Source organism: Artemia franciscana, chromosome 11 (genome assembly GCF_032884065.1).
Source record: "Artemia franciscana chromosome 11, ASM3288406v1, whole genome shotgun sequence".
NCBI lineage: Eukaryota > Metazoa > Arthropoda > Branchiopoda > Anostraca > Artemiidae > Artemia > Artemia franciscana.
The window spans coordinates 11,741,951-11,762,706 of NC_088873.1; the positions used below are offsets into that span (position 1 = coordinate 11,741,951).

The window sequence follows — 20,756 nt, forward strand, 5'->3', positions numbered from 1 at the left end:
TTATATGTAGGAATCAACAGGTTGTTAGCATTTGAATATTTAGAGACGAAAAGCATTGCCAAATTTAAGTAATTAGTTTTACTTATTTATTCAAGATTCAACGGGGCAACACCGACTAAAATCTGATGTTTGCATAATAGATTCATAGCTTTGAGCCTTAAAAACCACGGTTTTCAGGTACAAATAGACCTATTATGTATCCCGGGGGAATACGCGGTTTTATTTTGATGACCTTGGAATCAAAGAGTTGTGTAACTTACAAGAGATGAAATTGGCGCTAGTTTAAATCAAAAAACTGTCGACACCATTTAGAATTTGACAACATTCTTTCCAATGTAATAATAAGAGTAATTAATTTAATTAACGTAATTGGTAAAATTACGGTAATAATAAGTATCTGATCTCAGTTCCTGGCAGAAAAATGACTACAGAGCTTAAAAATAGTGTCACCATACGTTAGATGGCGTTGATATTTTTTTTTTGTCAACAACAGTGCCGGTTCACATTCTTATAAGCTACTCATACTCTTTGCTTCGTATCTTAAAGGACTTTAAAACAATAACAACATTGATCTGCAGAAATTAAAGCCTTACCATCATCAATAATTTGTCCTGGATGATGTTCATTATTTCCTCCACTAATTAACGGCGACATTATACTATAGTCCATGTTTTCTTCTAAGGTGATAAAATTCCCAGTCTGCCATGACCTGCTCGTGGGTGTTGACCTTGTTGCGGTTGACCGCGACGAAGACGGAAAAATGGACAGATTTGTTGGGCTTACCACACCAGACATGTTCACACCAAGGTTTGAATAGGTTAAAAGCTAAACAGTAAGATATAATTTTTATTAATACAAACTAGTACGGAACAAATATAAACTATCTTTATCATAGTCATGAAGGCATTGAGTTTAAGCCTAAACACATAATCTTATATATGAGTTTATAAATACGTTTATATACAATTTTATAAACACACAAGTTTATTTAATAAGTGCATATAGTAAACAAATGCGTAGAGTTTTATAGTTTAATGGAGGGGGACGTTTTTTTCTTATCTACAGTTGCATATAAAACCTTTTTTTTTACACCCCAATCCTATAACATGTTTGAACATTTTTTTTTTCAGTCACTCATGCCAACGTAGAATTTTTCAACGCAGGAAACGGCTGACTAGGCAAATTTGTCTGCGTGGAAAATCACCGGATCCCCCATTGGCTTGGCAGAGGTACAGAAATCTAAACTGCTGACCCCTGGTTTGAAAATGTTACAAAAAAGGTTATAATTTTGACTAAAAAAGCAGTGTTAAACTACGTTTAAACCAAAACTGTATTTAGAAGAGCCCAGGCCGATGTGAACACCTCCTACTCCCTTCCACTTTCATAAACAATTACAAGTATTGAACCCTTGAACAGTCTTTAAATGGATAAATCATTTTTTACTTATATAAGGAATTCCCCCCCCCCCCAGAATGTTGGCAAAGGTCCTTGAAGCATTTATCACAGAACATGTTTCAAAAGTAATTCTAGCAATCACGATATTTGAATAGAACTCCATCTATAAATTTTTTAAAGTTATGAGTGGTAAAGCTATTTTGTAGGATTACTATTTTGTCTTGCTTCACAATCTACAGCTAAAATCTCGACAACAGTAACAATCAAAGAGGTTTCTAAAATACAAACTTTGAGAGAAAGTTATCCAGAAGATCGTGTAAAACTGTGCTAAAAAGAGGCCCTCTGAAACTGCCTAACTTCTATCTTATTTCTGACACTTCATTTATTTCTGACAAAATGAAAATCATTTTTAAAAATTACTCGATGGAAAGAAATTTCATCAGAAAATTGCAGTCAGAAAAGCTTCTAATTTTTTTTTTTAATTATTGAATATGGTATTCAGCATTCATAGCTATTATCGTTAGGCCCTACAATAAAAAGTGCCAATTTAGACTTGTTTTCAAAATACAAGCCATGATTTTCACGGTATTGTGCATGAACAGAAATCACCCAAACTTACTTTAAAAATCAAGTTCGATCACTATTTAAGAAGTCGGTCTTCCATCAAAGATTTTTTTTTTATAATGTTAGTATTTTTGAAAATTTACTCTGTCGGCGTTGCCAAAGTTTTTATGCGCCAAAATTTCTACAATTTCAGGATCTTGACTAAAAAAGCAGTGTTAAACTAGCCTAACCTAACCTTAGGTTAGTTCATTCTTTTTAGGCCCTACAATAAAAAGTGTCAATTTAGACTTGTTTTCAAAATACAAGCCTTGATTTTCACGGTATTGTGCATGGACAGAAGTCACTCAAACTTACTTTAAAAAATAAGGTCGCTTACTATTTAAGAAGTCGATCATCAATCAAGGATTTTTTTTTCTTTTAATGTGTTAGTATTTTTGAAAATTTACTCTGTCGCCGTCGCCAAAGTTTTTGTGCGCCAACATTTCTACAATTTGTAGCACTACTTTGTTTTTGCAGTGAACGTTTTTTTTTCCTCGCACTAATTCATGTTGCAGAGAGGGAAAAGCCTCTTTTGTTTAAAGAGGTACGAAGGGAAAATTGTAATAAAAAAATATAAGTCTTTTAGAGGTAAACGATCGAAAAACATTTTCTTTTCCCCGAGAAAATAGGTCAGGAAATTCAGAAGAACATTAAATGACATAGCAAAATTTCCAAAAATAATTGAACTGCTATACATAATATTTTAGAAAAAATAACAGAAACTGAAAATCAAAACCCAGGAAATCAGAATAAAAAAAATCAGGAAAAATCTTTCAAAGAAGAGAAACTTCTGGCTACCCTAATTTTTCCAGTTATATCGTATTATGAGTTTTAAAAAAAAAGTATCAAACGTTCTTGATACTAAAACGACTTAAACCAACCGAAATGTGATGCCATCTACTATTTCAAAGAAACATTTTTACCTTCATTGTGGAAAATCTTATTTAAGTATGCACGTTCTTTTAGTGACTTTTTAGAATCAGTTTAAGAAACCGTTTGCAGCCTCTATTCTAAGCAGATTTGTCCAAACGGACCGAGACAACCCACTGGATTATCCTGGAAGCAAGGGCAGGAGGGGTGTGTCAAAACACTAAAAAAGTGCATTTTGATGGAAATATTTTTGTGTGTTATTGGGGAGGAGCCTTTTGGACAGATAGCAGAGAAGGGGGAGGAGTCTTTAGAACATCAGAAAGGGAGGGGACTTTAGGACAGATCTAAGAGAAAGAAAAGAGGCAACCTCTATACAGGAATGAATGAACCGTGTCATCAAACCCTGTCGTATCTCAAAATGATTCTCGCTTCCCATGCCGAAAAAATTAATCCTGAATATGCTGTTTTTTAACGAAAGAAAATTACCGTCATGCTATTTTAAAGTTATCAAATCTTTGCTACTTTTAAAGTGAGCGAAGAATAATAGGCATGATTAACCAAAAAGAATGTGCATACGTAGACATATCTGTGTACGTAAACATTTGACGCAGACATCAATGAAAAGTTATATAATCAGAGCATTTTTGATGAATCATAGTTACGCAGAAGTCGTTTTGTTGTTGATATACTTCATAAACGCATGGTTAACTCTCATAACTATGAGGTTACTTGAAACAGTTCGAAGAACATTTACTTACAAGTGAATTAACTAAAATAAAGTTAACTAGACACGTTTAGTCTTGCATTTAATTTTCATTACCTTTTCTTTTTTTTCTTTTCTTCGGAGTTTAGTGCAGTTTCGGTGTTTAGTGCAGTTTAGTGCAGTTTATGTTACAGTAATCCCAAAGTCGCTTTGCATTCCCTTTTATCAGCATCAATCCATCCACCGATCCATCGGTAAATGTCCCAAAAATCAGTAGAAGTGGAGTATATTTTTCAAAATTATGGAGGGGAATTTCGTTGTTTTTACGATTTTTTTCAATGACAGATTAAAAAAGGTTTTTTTTAAAGGAAAATAGCGGAAAAGTATATTTTTACAAATTCGTAGGGGGAGGGAAATCTTGGGGGCAATGTAATAATGTCAGATGGTAATAAGCTTACCTAAGCTATGGATGTCAGGTCTTGATTTTGTTTAAACAATAATTTCGACGGAACCTGTTCCTGTCATCATCAGATTCAATCTGGAATTTGAACCAAATGATTGCAGGCATAGTTCCTGCCAAATTGTCGTTTAAACAAAATCAAGACCTGACATACATAGCTTAGGTAAGCTTATTACCATCTACCATTATTATGTATAAGGATCAGCTTAGCCTCAAAGAATTTATTGGGGGCAATGGCTGAAGTTTCATAATGATTCCGATGGGGTTCCTTGAAGCTATCTAAGGAACAATTCCTTACAAGTGAATTAACTGAAATAAAATCAAATGGTTCCGCTTATTCTTGCATATAATTTTCATTATCTTTCACTTTTTTGTTTTCTTCTTCTGAGTTTCAGTTTTATTTCATTATGATTTTTTCAGATTACAGTAGTTTCTAAAGTCACTTTGCATCGTTATTATCAGCATAAATCTAACGTATAAACCAAAACAGTTTTTAATTAACCTTACTGGGCAACAGTGTTTCCATTTCGATTGATTTTTGGGAGAAAAGCCAAATTCCCAATCCGTCTTCTGACAAAAAAAGAAGATACAAACAATTTTCGGCAGATAGGTCTCAGGACGAATCATTTACTAATTTTTTACAGGGAATCGCCAAGCTTTTACAGATCGTTTGGAAAGAAAAGTGGAAACACTGCCAGGTAGGTGTTCAGATTAATTTTTCTGATTAATTAAGATAAAACTAGATTTAAGTTGTATGGACAACGTGAGGTGTTGCGATAACGTCTGTTCGGCTTCGCCGAGCAAAGTGTTGCGAGAGCAACACTTTGGTTTTGTTTCCTCGCTTCGATTAAACGCTGAAGCTTTTAATCTGTAAGGATCTTAAAATAAACAAGTCCCATAAATGTGTTACCACTAGAACCCAAGTGATCTTACCATCAAATACACCGGAAACAAATAATAGGTGCACCAAGAAGCAAAAGTTGCGAACCCCTCATTGCCGAAGATGATTATGAGCTGACAGCCGACTGTTATTTTAAAACTCCCCTATATGTCTCACAATTGGTATCAGCCTATTTTGGTTTCAGTGTGTACCTTACTACTGAAGTTGTCAACCCTTTTGAACTTTCAAACTGGTACATTTCATGAAGAAATTTTTTTTTACCAAAAAATAGATGATATATACTTTGATCAGCTGATAAAGAGCTATCGACTGCCGTCAAAAAAAAATCTACCTGTCTTAGTTCAAAATTTGACTTTTTTACCGTAGGCCAAGTTTCTAACGTCATCACTTAGAAAGGAGCAAAGGATAAGCTCTAATCTCTTTAGCAATGAGAGAACTTTTAAGTTTCAGAGGCACATCTGATACCATTTCTCTACTGCAATCCCAAGTGCGAAAAACCGAATGATAAACTCAGCTCAAATCACGAACAGAAATGGGTAGAAACAATAGATAACAGTACTTTCGGACCTGTGGGAAAATGCCACTTTTTTGTTTCTGTAAATTTTTCTATTTATCATTCAAAGAAGATATATTGGCTGTGGGGCCGGGTAGCTGCTGCATATATTTAACACTTATATATTTTAGTCCATCTTCAATTTAAAACTGGGGCCTACCGGCTTGCCTGCTTGAACGGAGCTTTCCACTCGAAAGCAGAAACATGGTTTGATGAAACGAAAGCTTTACAGCATAACTTCAGATAGCTCTCTCTGACATAGGTATAAAATTCCACTCACTTCGCACATTATAGGCTCTGGCTCAAGGACAAGCAAAAACCATCCTTTTTGGCCCCATGCAAGAGTTCTACGAAGCTTTCCAAAATGCAAAGTTTCATTTGCACTGAAACCGGCCTAAGGTCCACACTTTCCGTAAAAACAGCAGAGGTTAGACCCTTACCACTTTCTAGGAATAAGCTGAAATCGGGGCGCTAGGAAAAAAAAGAAGAAAGAAAGGTGTTGCTCTCGCAACACAAATATAATACTTTAGAAACAAATTTGGGCTTGCACATTAGGGGGGAGGGGGTAAATTATAGCGGCTATGCATGCCTAATGTGTTAGGTCCAATTATTCTGCATGTTATGTAGTAAGAATTGTTTTCTAACTTAACACTGTCCAAATACTTTACCCCCCCCCCAATGTAAAAATATATACCCCAAGTTATATATTTTTCATTTATTCTGTCACTTATCTTTGCCTTGTCTCACGCTAAGCTGAAAGAAACAAACAACAACAAAAAAACGGTTCTATAATGCGTCAATAAATGAACAACGTAAGCGGTAGGGCGTTTATCATACAAGTACCGAAATCTCTTCTATAAACAAAATATCTTGTATTTTGCTCCATAAAATTAAACCTGTTCTAGCAGCACTCCGTCTTTTCATAAAACAATTCCCCTCTTAAAATGATCCCCTACCTGTCCAGGTGACTGAGAGTGCATATATCCATATCTAGAATTATGTGAAGATTCGGAAGCACTGTGTGGGGGCGGACTTATATCGTCCCTATGTTCTTCGTGTGCCATTGGAGGGCTTCCAGAGGCCTGTGGTGGACTACCAGTTAAATCTGGAAATATACACTTTGGTTAGTTAGTCCTTGTCAAAAGTTCGGCTTTTTGGGGGGTAGGGGATATCAATGCCATCTAGCGTTAACCTTCAAATTCATTAAATTAATTATAGCAACACAAATAAAAACATTATTTAATTTTTTTTATTGCTGTTTTAAGTTGGACCAAAAATAAAGGAGTCTTTTTTGCCAAAATGGGCACAATAATGTAATAATGATAACAAGTAATATCATAATTCTGTCTTGGTGAATTTACGATTAATTTTATATATATACATCATAATTCTACAGCTACAAGGCTTAAAAGCTATACTAAGTTAGTCTTCATTATTTTATAAGAAACTATGCTGAACACAATAAAATTTGTCTACTTTTTGCACGTTCAATCCCAATAAACTTGGAACTTCTTATAAAATAATAACTAAAATATAAACTTTCATTAAATAGAATTAAGCGCATTTTGAATTTTTAGCTAGAGATTGAGAGAGGGAGTGAGAGAGAGCGAGAGCAAGAGAGAGAGAGAGAAAGCATGAGAGCAAGAGAGAGAGAGAGCAAGAGAGAGAGAGTGAGAGAGTGAGAGAGAGAGAGAGAGAGAGAGAGAGAGAGAGAGAGAGAGAGAGAGAGAGAGAGAGAGAGAGAGAGAGAGAGAGAGAGAGAGAGAGAGAGAGGAGAGAGAGAGAGAGAGAGAGAGAGAGTAGAAGAAAAAGATCCGTTGACGAATACATAATTTCTGACATCTTTTTTCCGCCAGAAACCCCTTATGCAGTGATAAAGTAAGAGGGAAAGGATATAGAAGATCAGAGAGACATATGGAAACCCAGCTAGTATCAAAATGTAAAGAAAGAAACTGTTATCATTTTTATATTATATTAGTTTTAAGAGCAACCAAAATTGTTTAGTAAATATCACTTAAAAAAACAAAAATAAATGCTGTGTTCAAGGCAATCAAAAAAACCGCATGCACTAAACTAGCACACCGAAACTGCACTTAAAATCAAGGTAGGGCCGTATCGAGGAGGAGGGTACCCAGCTTGACCCCCCTTCCCCGAAAATTTTGTTCAACCTTTACAAATTTAGCAAAAACACATGTAAACAAACTGTGTTGCATTTAGTAGAGATTTTTGGAGTTCAAATTCAATCAGAGGATTTTTAACCGATACGCGCTTATGATGATTCTCTAACATTTTTTCTGTTTTTTATGGGGGGGGGGCAATTTTAATTTGAGGAGGTAGTCTTATTCTTACATCTGAGATGGTTGAATTTGTCAAATAAATAGATAAAAAAGGATTCGTCACTGATGATGGCTATTCGAAAAAAAAAAACATCAACTAATAAAAACACTATGAAGAAGTTTTCATATCGAAAGCATTCGTCGGTTTACTTGCTTTCCGTTTTGTCTCAGTAACGTCAAATGAACACAAGGCATTTAAGGCCGTATTCAAGGCCGAAAAATACATTCATTAAGCACATTCATTAGTTGAATAAAAATTCAATTCTTTTAATTTAATTAGTTATATAATTTTAATATAATTTATATACAATTAGTTATTTTTTTATAATTTATACATAATTTTTATATAGTCATATAATTTAATTTTTGTTCACTTAATTTATTCAAACATTTCACTATTAATTTAGCTAACAATGCTATAACTTTTCTTTATGGCACTAGGCAATCTCTCTCCCCCATGTCTTAGTTCGCCAATAGGCAGAAAGAGTTTTAACCGATTTTGGCTGACTTACTTTCTGTTTTGTCCGTATAACGTCAAACGAAAACACAGCGTTCAAGGTTGTACAAAGTTCTTTTGCTTGGGGTGGGGGTACAAAAAAAGCTTTACAAAACGCATCATAAATTTGTTTATATAAAAAAATAACGACGAAGACCACACTGCCTTTCCATTACAAACACCAAAAACAAGAAGAACAATAGGGAATTTCTCAAGACAGTGGGAAACAAATTAGAATGAATATTTCGGCCCTATGTACAAGGGCCGTCCTCAGCATTAATAATATTTCCTTAAATAGGGATTTAGGAGAATATTCACTAAATGCTCTATACACAAATTTAATTAAAAATGAATTTACGAAATATTAAAAAAAAAACAATAGATATTAACACAGAACCTGTCACAAATAGACCTATGAGATCAGCAGCGAGAAAAGCTAGGCTGGCATTAAAAACATGTTTTTAAATCATTTTCTTTCATTTCAATGAATTGCCTAGGTTCATCCCAATTTATTTATCAGTTCTGGTTGAACTTCGCTGAGGTAAGAATGCTGGGACTGTTTTGAAAAACGGTTCATTTTAGTTTTATTGATTTTATCCTCTTGTAAGTTGTTTTTTATTACATATCTGTATTGCTGCGGACGGCCCTTGGACATAGGGCCCAAATATTCATTCTAATTTGTTTCCCACTGTCTTGAGAAATTCCCTATTGTTCTTCTTATTTTTGGAATTTGTTTATATGTATTATTGTTACTTTTGTATGATCCGGACATAGATTTCGAGGGGGGTCAAACCCGGGAGCACCTCCTCCCCCTGGATACGGCCTTGATGGCATTACACATTGCTTAATTCCATTTATAAATGCTTGCCCCAAAGGATTTTGAAATCAAAGCCAATTTCAATACCAGAAATTCAAGTCTGACAACTGACAACCAATTCCCGTTTAAAATCTTAAATTAGATTGATATATGCGCGTTTATGTCAGCTATTTGCTATTAAAGTATTAAGGACACATTGCAACACAGAAAATATTTATGGATAGTGGAATCAGAAAGAAAACTTTAAAGTAGATTTTAAGTCCAGTCTAACATACTATTGATATCATAGGTACCAACTATAAAAGGGGGAGAGAGAGGGAACGCTCAGAGATACTGCTTCATACATCCGAGTCTTGATATATACTCTTGTTTTCAAGAAATATACATTCCCAACTGGATGGAAGTGGAAAAAGAATTAAGAAAGGAGATGTAATGAAAAGAATGGAAGAAGAACTAAGGAAGGAGAGGTAATGAAAAGAATGCAAGAAGAATTAAGAAAGGAGAGCTAATGAAAAAGAATGCAAGAAGAATTAAGGAAGGAGAGCTAATGAAAGGAATGCAAGAAGAATCAAGGAAGTAAAAGTACTGAAACTAATGGAAGAGGAATTCAGGAAGGAGAGGTAATGAAAAGAATAGAAGAAGAACTAAGGAAGGAAAGGTAATGAAAAGAGTGGAAGAAGAATTAAGGAAGTAAAGGTATTGAAACTAATGGAAGAAGGATTAAGGAAGGAGAGGCAATGAAAAGAATAGAAGAAGAATTAAGAAAGGAGAGCTAATTAAAAAGAATTAACGAAGAAGAGCTAATAAAAGGAATACAAGAAGAATTAAGGAAGTAAATGTACTGAAACTAATGAAAGAGGAATAAAGGAAGGAGAGGTAATGAAAAGAAAGGAAGAAAAATTAAGGAAAAAGAACAAATAAAAAAATGGAAGAAGAATTAAGAAAGGAGATGTAACGAAAACAGTGGATCAAGAACCAAAAAAGGACAGGTAATGGAAAGACAGTAATTCCCAAAAAGAGCCAAAAAATACATATAAGCGACAAACAATCATGCATATTAAATAAACCAAAATGTGCCATTCTTCGTTACTATTAAGGCAATATGCAAACACTTCTCTATTTTAAAACGAAAAACAGAAGCAAAAAAAGAAAGCCCATGGCTATTCATGGAAGAAAGTTTCTTCTTTATCCAGTCAGACACCCCTTAGTGGCACAAATTACAGTAAAAATACTACCATATACATGAAAAGAAAAAATTAAACATTTAACAAGATATTTTTTTAAAGCAAGAATTTGAAAAATATACATTTATCAGCATGACTTCTACTTCTACAGAGTGCAAGTTAATTAAAACGAAATAAATTTTATGCACATTGTAAAGTGCTTAGTTTTTAGTCAATTCGATTTTATTCAATTCTGCTGAAGCTCTGATAGATTAGAAATAAGGCCTACAATCATACATATACTTTTTTATTAATTGACGGCTTTTTTATTAAAATTATTTTTTCCGTCCTTCTGACTTGAAAGTTACCCCAATTATTTCTTTATTTCCTTTTGTCGTTTGCATCTACGTTACGACTCTGTTGGAGTCAATTCCCAACCACTGGATGTGCCCAGTGACGTCAATTTACTGAAACTTAAGGGGGGGGGGCAAAATATTTTTTTTTCAAAATCTAGGGGGAGAGTACTTTGTTGTTGTTGTTTTTTTTTTCAAAGCGCGGATTGCAAAAGAAATTTAATCCTGAATCCATTGGGCTTAGGATTAATTCATATCAGACCTCTCTCTGGAAAGAGATAGCTGGGTGTTTCTTCATTCTAAGAACATATTACCATCCCACACGATTATACCACTGGTTAAGTCATGCATTTGGTCAATTGCCGAATTGACGCCCGATTTTTTCCGGGCTCCTAAAACACTCGTACCATTCCAGAGGACTCAAAATAAAGCCTAAAGCACGAGTTGTGGTACCAAACGGCTAACTTTACAACCTCTCAGGGAGAGATGTAGAGTGGCGTCAATAAACACGCAAAAACACTATATGCTCGGATTCACCTGCAAGAGGAGAAACCCCGCACCGATTGCTCAAACAGTGTATGGGTGTATGATACTGCACCTCAGTTTAAAATGGTCTATCAACGAATGTAATCAGGGGTGAATCTCCAACATTTCTACTAGGGGGGGCATTTCTATTAAGAGGTTCATATCTGAATAATCAAGGGGCATGGGATATTTAATCTTTTTCTCTCTACATTATTGGGGGGGGGGGGCAATTCCCCCCTATCCCCCAAACGACACCCCTAAACGTAATCCCTGAAATCCATCTGTTATTTCCGTTAAAAGAAAGTCAAGCAAATACAATTCTAGGAACAGAACCTAGGTAAATGGCTGACTTGGGACATAGCATGCCTAAGTTTTTAGCAGCCAGCCACCATGGATTTTGTCCGAAGAAAATCCCAACTGCTTAAAGCTAAGGGCTTCTAAAAAAAAACGGATGGGTTTTTCCAAAATTCAAGTATAATTCAAAGCAATTAAATTTGAAATTTAAAATCAATATCCCATCTTTCCCTAATAATCAGCTGAGAGCAGGCAATGCACCAAAGAAGAGACTCTACACATGCTGCAATTTGTTTTAAAAATCACTCTATTGCTAAACAGCTAAAAATACAAATAATTATTATTTTTATTCATCAGCAGGATATCAGTCCTTCATTTAAATATAAAATTAAGCTATTAGATTAATTTAATATATTCAATTAATTTATTTGATTATAAAATACTTAATTAATGAAAATACACTAACTAAAAACATTAATTAATTAAATTATTTAACGTAGTTAAAAATTTAATTTATATAATTACTAATGCAGTGATTTAACTATTAATACTACAACTTTACTGAGACAATGGGCATCCTCACCCACCATCACTTCACCCAGCGCAAGAAAGAACCGTAATTTTACTGAATAGCCATGAACTTCGAGTAGAAAATCAATATTTACCATATGGAATAGTTTGACTACCTGTAGAACGGATGATGGCCACTGGTCGAGCCACAACACCTGGCGGAGGAGGGGGTAACATCGAGCCAGAAGCATAGTACTGGCTGAGCTTCATACTTCCTCTCGATGATTGTGGCTGTGAAAACATGAGTATAAAGTAACAAAAATAAAACATTTTAAAGATATATATTTAGACCACGCACCAGATCAACTCACTCTAATCAACAAGCAGAAGAACTGTTTCTATTGAAATTAATACCATAAACAAAAAGGATTATCTTGTTTCAGAAAATTCATAATGCTCCCTTAAGCTTTATTTCGGAAAAAAAATACTTAGATTCAGGTAGCTTCACAGGTTGTCCCCCCCCCCTTCACCTCCGAAACAAACTTGTCTACTATTCCCCTCAAAAATTCCCAGAAACTTCTATATTAATTATTAGTTCTGCGAATCTGACGAGTTATCCCCTGAAAATGAAATATTCTTAATAGATCTTCCAAATTTGATTTGGATATTACTAAGGATATTACAAGATTATTAGCAAAATTATGAAGTTTATAGGAGCAACATTAATTACAATTGGTGGGAACCGAAGCTTCGATTCCATAAAAAAAAAAAAAAAAAAAAAAAAATGCACGTCAATATTTTACATTTGTTGGAAGAGTTCAATAACAATCCCATCAATCAATGCTATCATATCAATAACAGCGTTTATGAAGAAAAAGCGTCATTAGCAAAACGCTTATTTATATGAACAATCATGAAAATTAGTCAATTTCTTATACCAAAGAGAAAGGGAAGCTGATGAGAGAATTTAAAATTAATTATTGAATAAACATTATTTGCATTGTTGAATAAGAATTATAAAGTATTTTAATTTTCTCTTAATTATCAAGCTAATTAGTTAAAAAGGATTAAAACTAAAAGCACCACAGACAGTGCGGCGTTATCGAGCAGAGTTAAAAAAAAATCCAATGAATCTTAATTTTAATTAAAAGTCTATGTTTATCCAGCCGTGAATTTTCTAAAAAGCTCTGTACCTAATTTGCATAAAAGTAGATTCATTAGTTCTGAACGTATCTAATAGTGATTATGCAATTGTTAGCACCACGCTAGCATCAGAACTAAGGATAGCTTAGTAATTTTTTTTTTGTTCCCTTTAAAAATATTTTTCCCTTTAAGTTTTTGATAACTAATTATTCGTAATTTATTCATTTAATTCTTAAGATAAATAATTAAATTGTTTACAATAATTAAAACCGAAAAATAAATTAATCAATTAAGATCGAAATTATCTTACTTACCGATAACTAATTGGGTTAATAAAACAATAAATATGTAACAATAAAACAATGTACTATACACTTTTCGAGATTAGCTGATTTTTTTTACTTTTTTTTTGCAATGTGACCCAAATTTGGAGATAAAAACAACTTTTGTTAACTAGGGTAGTCTAATGGTTTGACTAGCACCAGTGTAAATAGAACCATATGTTTGTCTTTCTCGTGTTTTATGTTCCTACCAAAGAAACATTTTAGAAGAAAGGAAACATCGTTGAAAGACTAAATAAAAAAAAATTAGCACCATCTAGTGCCATTCCGTAAAAAAAGAATAAAATGACAATAGACGACAATTTTGTCAATTAATGACAACATTATAAAAACAAACAGTTATTGTTACGGTTGCTACCTTATTAGTTTTCTTGATTTTTTACTATAAGTGTTTACATATGTACCCAACAATATTGCAAAAAAATAAAGCAAAAGAGCATAAAGAAAAAAAATTCTGTTACATAGCATTGGAAGTGCCGATTAGACCAGATAACCCCCCCCCCAGAAAAATTCAGCTTAAGGGTGCTCATGTCGGTTTGAGATTTAACTTATTTAATAACGTTTGAAAATTCAGAAAGGTTTAGGATTCTAAATGAATCAGTAAGTTAAAATGAAAATTTTTATTTTTATTTTTTTAACTATTAATGCAAAATCCAAGCTAAAGTGTCAATCAAAAAGCTGTCTTACACTTAAATCTAAATTGAGGCCATAATAAAATTCCAGGTAAAACTTAGAAACTAATTTGTAAATTACATTAAATTGTTAAGAATATTGTAACACATTAAAATATTGCTTAAAATTGAAAATTCATTATTAATAACTGTTAAAATATTGTTATAATTGTTAAAACATTGTAGTAATTTGTAAATTTTGACAAAAATTTTGTCAAATTCGCAAGTTCATTTGTAAATTTTTGATTTTGCAAGACAAAATCGTAGCTAAAGAGTGTCATTTTGCCAAATGAAAAAAATGTCTTGCTTTTAAATCTAAACTTATGCCGTAATAAAATTCCAGGCACGAGTTATAAACCAATTTTTAAATTATACTAAATTGTTCAAAATATTATCATACATTTCAGTATTGTTGTAAACCGAAAATTTATTGTTAAAAACTAATAAAATATTGTTATAATTGTCAAAACGTTGTGGGAATTTGTAAATTAAATTACTATAAGTAAATTAGTCAGTATGAATGAAGGTCTCTGAAATATCGTAGCCTTTTTAAAGACGTTGTGATGTGAACGCAGCGAGATGTAACGTTGGTTCTGGAACCGACCAAGGCCAAAAAGTTATATGACACATTATGTTTTATGTTATTCCTTATTCCTGAAATGACGTTCCTGAAAGAGCTTGTTTATAACACAAGCTAACACGATTATTAATACCCTGTTTTAGTCAAACTAACCCTTTACTTCGTAGGGAGTTCTAGCACAATATAATGTTTACATAAAATATAATATAATAGTTTAATATTTATGTATTTTCTTTCTTTTTCTTGTAATTGTTTCTTCGTTTATTCAATTTATCAGATTGTTGTGTGGGATTCAGTGGTTTTTATCCAGATCTTTGCTTGAGTCGTAAATTATTAGTTTATGATACAGGGTCTTCAATTTATTTACTTCTTTCAGTGGCAAGCATTCAGACGTACTAAAACAAACTAAAAACAAAAGCAACAACAAAACATTAATTAATAAAAAAAAAATCCGAATATTTCTACTCCACATCCGTGAGCCTTTATCAACGCAAAAAAAGAAAAAAGAAAAAAACTTAGATAATCAAGCTTTATTTCGTTAACTAATATCTACCCTATTTGATGTACTAAAAATAACGACGAAGACCACACTGCCTTTCCATCACAAACGCCAAAAACAAGAAGAACAATAGGGAATTTTTTAAGACAGTGGGAAACAAATTAGAATGAATATTTCGGCCCTATGTCGAAGGGCCGTCCTCAGCAATACAAATAAGAAAAAACAACTTACAAGAGGATAAAATCAATAAAACTAAAATGAACAGTTTTTTCAAAACAGTCCCAGCATCCTTGCCTCAGCGAAGTTCAACCAGGACTGTTTTGAAAAACTGTTCATTTTAGTTTTTAATATAAATAATTTAGTTTTAAAAATATACAATGTATTACAATATAGCCCCAACATATTTGAGACGCTATCTTGACCACTTCCATGATATTTTAAATGAAGACTCAGGATTCCTCTAAAACCTCTAAAAAAAAATCCCAGAAAAAACTCTTAAGCCTCTACTCAAAAACAAACTCTCAGTACCTGCCATAGGCATGTACTAGAACATACAGATTTTTAAAAGGGTTATAACAATGCCTCAATAGGTAATGCATATTGCTTTCAGCTGAAAAATATAATAAATTTGACCTTTTGTGTACTTTTTTTAATGCTCTTTTTATCTACTTTGTATTTTTACCTGTAAAAAAAGGATAAGGTATTGTGACCACTCTCTTGGAACTTTCCATGTTTACCTGACCATGGAGGGTCACTATGCATATAGCTGCAGGGTATCCAAAAGAAAACAAAAGATAACCGAAAAAATTATCACTTTTTCTAAAATGTACGTGTATGATTTTTTTTAAACTTGTTATTCTTTTTTTTTTTCGATTCTTTTCTTACCTGTTGTGTATTCTGGGCTTCTTGACACACAAGGGTGACAAAATCTGAGAAGGTATCATGTCCATTCTCTTGATATTTTCCATGTGTACTTGAACCTGGAGGGTCACTTGAACTTGCTACATAATAGCCACCTACCACAGAGGCATGGTGAGCGGCTAGTCCTAAAAAAAACAAAAAAACATTTTGTTTTTGCGACTTTAAGGAACAAACACAAAACTTAAAATTAATGGTATTTTCCGATTTCAAATATTTATTGAAAGTTCAGTTATAGTAAGTAGTAACTGAACTTAAACCTATGACTATATTCTGTCATAATAACTGGAAACTGAAGAGACTCAAATTAGTCTTGTAGGAACAATAAACACACACAATCACCGCCATCTAGCGTTACCCCAAAAAGTCATAAAGCTTATTATCAAGACTCAAAATGATATTAACTGCATACAAATTATTAATAGTCACTATAGGCTCACTTTAAAGAGAGACCGTTTTGCCAAAATGGAGAAAGCTACTTTTTGCATTTTTATCTTTTGCTTATTTGCTATTTACTTTTACTTTTCTTTTTTTTTTGCTTGTACTTAGAATTTTAATTAACATGTACCTTTATAGTAGAGAAATTAGGCTTCATTAAAAGCTTGTTTTAATCTTCTTCTCAGTGGCGTCAATCCACGATAATTTTTTTTTTTTTTTGGGGGGGGGGGCCAAAACATATTTTTAGATGTCTAGGGGGTAACAAATTGTCGTTCTCTTCAATGTTTCTATGAAAATACAAAAAAGGCGTTTTCAATAGAGATACCCCAAAAAAGTGGTACAACAGCTTTGAATTTCTACAGCGCCCATGTTAGATTGAAAATTCCCTTCTTTTGTTATTTTCATTTGTTCAAGCATAGAACTAACTTCTCATAATTTCCATGAAAAGCACAAGCAATATTATAATTATTTTTCAAACCGAGCGAAATTTTTAGTTCTTAGTTTTATCTTATTTGGTACTTTTTTTTACCCTTCGTTATATTTTCTCACTAATGGCAGCTACCATAAATGTGACAGAACTATTCAGATAATACAGATTTGGGCGGGGATTTCGCATCAATTCTTGAAAACTAAAAATAAACAGCCTTGGTGACTTCATTTTTTCCCTTGAGTTTTATACATCATGTTTGTTCTTTCTCAATAATAATTAATATAATAACAATAATAAATAATATCAATATGATGAAAAAATAAATTAATTCTATATGAAAATCTCAAGCACTTTAAAAGCTTCAGATTTTCTTTAAGGTTTTTGAAACCTTCTTTTTTTACTTTCTTGGCAATAGTGACAAACAGAAATACGATAGGAACAATTTAAATGAAACCTCTTGTAGGTTTCATTTGGCAGATTTACGAAATCTACTCTCGTATTTTGAGATAAACTTATCTTAAACACCTCTTAAGAAGTTGTCCGGAGGTGAAAAAGCCACTAAAACTCTATATGCTCAGACTGAATTGTGACTAAAATCTGAACAGACTGATGTTATTGCTAAGACGGTGTTTTCATGTAATCTCATCCTGCTCCGGGAAGAAAAATAGCCAGAGTCCTCTCTTGAACACCCAGTTTGGCCACAAATTTTAAACTTAAGCACTTGTGACTGAGATTATTAAGCAGTACTTTGATTGAGCAAAAAAAAAGCAGAATTATATACGATCACAGATATAAGATCCTAGCAAAAACAGTTATCAAAACTGAGCTGTCTGTCTCTATTCAATAACGATGAAGACTGGACTTTATATCGGGTAATTTTTCGAAATTCGGATTAGACTAAACCAAAATTCTATTAAGTTTTTACCAGTGGCTTTTCTTGACTTTTTTTTTAATTTACGCCTTTTCAATTTCAACTTGTTCTTCTTCTTCGCTGAAGATTAGATATGTCAAATATTTCAGAACCTTGATCGTACAGATTATCTACTAAAGTAAAACCGTTCAAAATAGGGATGATACCTTTTTATTGACAGTGAAATATAAAATTATTTAACTGGATATTTCGAACACATATACAGTGTTCATCAGTGTTCATGGCAATTAAAGTCCACATAAAAATAGAATAATATACACCATTGGTTCCAAACATCACATGCTATTATTTCACAAGACAAATTAGTGAGAATGGCTAATTTCAAACTAAAACACAAAATATTATTTTCCATGCAAATATTTAGTTAAAACCAATCCCCTAAGCCAGCTGTCTTCTATCTTAAACTGACATGATGAAAATCACCTCATTACGTATTTCATCTTAAATATGTTTTATTAATACACAGCCAATACTTTTTTTGTATGGCTCAAAAATTTACCAACAAACATACACGAGAGGGCTAATAGTTGACAAACCTGTCATTGTGCAGGAGAGAGGGCTAATAGCTGACAAAAAGATACATTCTATGGAGATTATCGACTTTCGTTTTATTTTTGTGTTAAGAAGACAATGGTTCAAGATGGCACTATTCGTAAAACACATACACATTGTGTATCAAGTATGGATTATTAAGGACACTATATTTTAGTGTTTACCCATCAGAAAGCCTTTGGATTCCAAATAATTACCATTCAAATGCAGCAGCGAAATCAGATCTGTAATTTAAATCCAAAGCATAGTGATTTCACGGCAGAGTAGCCATGCTCCCTGGGAAAGTATACTGTTCTGTTGGCAATCTGAGATGTTATACAACAAGATGATACTTTATATTTGAATGAACAACAAAGAAGCTTGTTTTTTTTTCATTTATTTATTATTTGATCCTTTTTTTGTACCAAGGATGGTGAAAATGAGAGCTGATTGATCTGGTTAAGTAGAAACTTAAATAACCATCCGTCTTAAATTAGGAATTCGACATTAAATGAAAAAGATATGCATATGAAGTTACGCAGTTTTTGGTAGTAACGTTTTTACGTAGTAGTTCGTTTTTTCTTGCACCAGTAATTTAGTAGTAGTTTTTTTTTTGCAACAAGGACGGTGAAAGTGAAAGCTGATTGAACTGGTTAAAACTGGATTGAACTGTTTCACACATATGAAATTATGCAGTCTTTGGTAGCAACGTTTCTACGTAGTAGCTTTTTTTCGCACCATTAGTGCACCAAAACTTTTGGTAGTAGTTTTTTGCACCAAGGATGATGAAAATGAGAGCTGATTGATCTGGTTAAGTAGAAACTTAAATAACCATCCGTCTTAAATTAGGAATTCGACATTAAATGAAAAAGATATGCATATGAAGTTACGCAGTTTTTGGTAGTAACGTTTTTACGTAGTAGTTCGTTTTTTTTTGCACCAGTAATTTAGTAGTAGTTTTTTTTTTGCAACAAGGACGGTGAAAGTGAAAGCTGATTGAACTGGTTAAAACAGGATTGAACTGTTTCACACATATGAAATTATGCAGTCTTTGGTAGCAACGTTTCTACGTAGTAGCTTTTTTTCACACCATTAGTGCACCAAAACTTTTGGTAGTAGTTTTTTGCACCAAGGACGGTGAAAATGAGAGCTGATTGATCTGATTAAGTAGAAACTTAAATAACCATACATCTTAAATTAGGAATTCGACATTAAATGAAAAAGATATGCATATGAAGTTCCGCAGTTTTCAGTAGTAACGATTTTACGTAGTAGTTTGTTGGGGTTTTTTTGCACCAGTAGTTTGGTAGTAGTTTTTTTCTTTTACACCAGTAGTTTGGTAGTAGTTTTTTTCTTTTACACCAGTAGTTTGGTAGTAGTTTTTTTCTTTTACACCAGTAGTTTGGTAGTAGTTTTTTTGCACCAAGGACGGTGAAAGGGAAAGCTGATTGAACTGGTTAAAACTGGATTCAACTGTTTCACACATATGAAGTTATGCAGTTTTTGGTAGCAACGCTTCTACGCAGTAGCTTTTTTTCGCACCATTAGTGCACCAGAACTTTTGGTAGTAGTTTTTTGCACCAAGGACGGTGAAAATGAGAGCTGATTGATCTGATTAAGTAGAAACTTAAATAACCATACATCTTAAATTAGGAATTCGACATTAAATGAAAAAGATATGCACATGAAGTTCCGCAGTTTTCAGTAGTAACGATTTTACGTAGTAGTTTGTTGGGTTTTTTTTTGCACCAGTAGTTTGGTAGTAGTTTTTTTCTTTTACACCAGTAGTTTGGTAGTAGTTTTTTTCTTTTACACCAGTAGTTTGGTAGTAGTTTTTTTGCACCAAGGACGGTGAAAGGGAAAGCTGATTGAACTGGTTAAAACTGGATTCAACTGTTTCACACATATGAAGTTATGCAGTTTTTGGTAGCAACGCTTCTACGCAGTAGCTTTTTTTCGCACCATTAGTGCACCAGAACTTTTGGTAGTAGTTTTTTGCACCAAGAACGGTGAAAATGAGAGCTGAGTGATCTGGTTAAGTGGAAACTTAAATAACCATACAGTTTTTAGTAGTAACGATTTTACGCAGTATTTTTTTTTTTTTTTTTTTTTTTTTTTTTTTTTTTTTGCACCAGTAGTTTGGTAGTAGTTTTTTTTTTTTGCACCAAGGACGGTGAAAGTGAAAGTTGATTGAACTTGTTAAAACTGGATTCAACTGTTTCACACATATGAAGTTATGCAGTTTTTGGTAGCAACGCTTCTACGTAGTAGCTTTTTTTCGCACCATTAGTGCAC

The 20,756-nt window shown here is 33.1% G+C and overlaps 1 protein-coding gene across 7 annotated transcripts in view; it reads right to left on the reverse strand.

Annotated features, from left to right (window-relative positions):
• Nucleotides 1-20,756, reverse strand: part of LOC136032811 (nuclear factor 1 X-type-like) — a 138,645-nt gene that overhangs the window by 10,971 nt on the left and 106,918 nt on the right. For 6 of the 7 annotated variants that reach the window (XM_065713209.1, XM_065713215.1, XM_065713214.1 and 3 more), the window contains 4 exons: nucleotides 16,099-16,259; nucleotides 12,135-12,270; nucleotides 6,442-6,590; nucleotides 594-825 (listed from right to left, as the gene is read on the reverse strand). In XM_065713209.1, the coding sequence (XP_065569281.1) occupies nucleotides 594-825; nucleotides 6,442-6,590; nucleotides 12,135-12,270; nucleotides 16,099-16,259 (678 nt within the window). The remainder of the gene's footprint in view (nucleotides 1-593; nucleotides 826-6,441; nucleotides 6,591-12,134; nucleotides 12,271-16,098; nucleotides 16,260-20,756) is intronic. The other variant, XM_065713213.1, reaches the window with a different exon arrangement.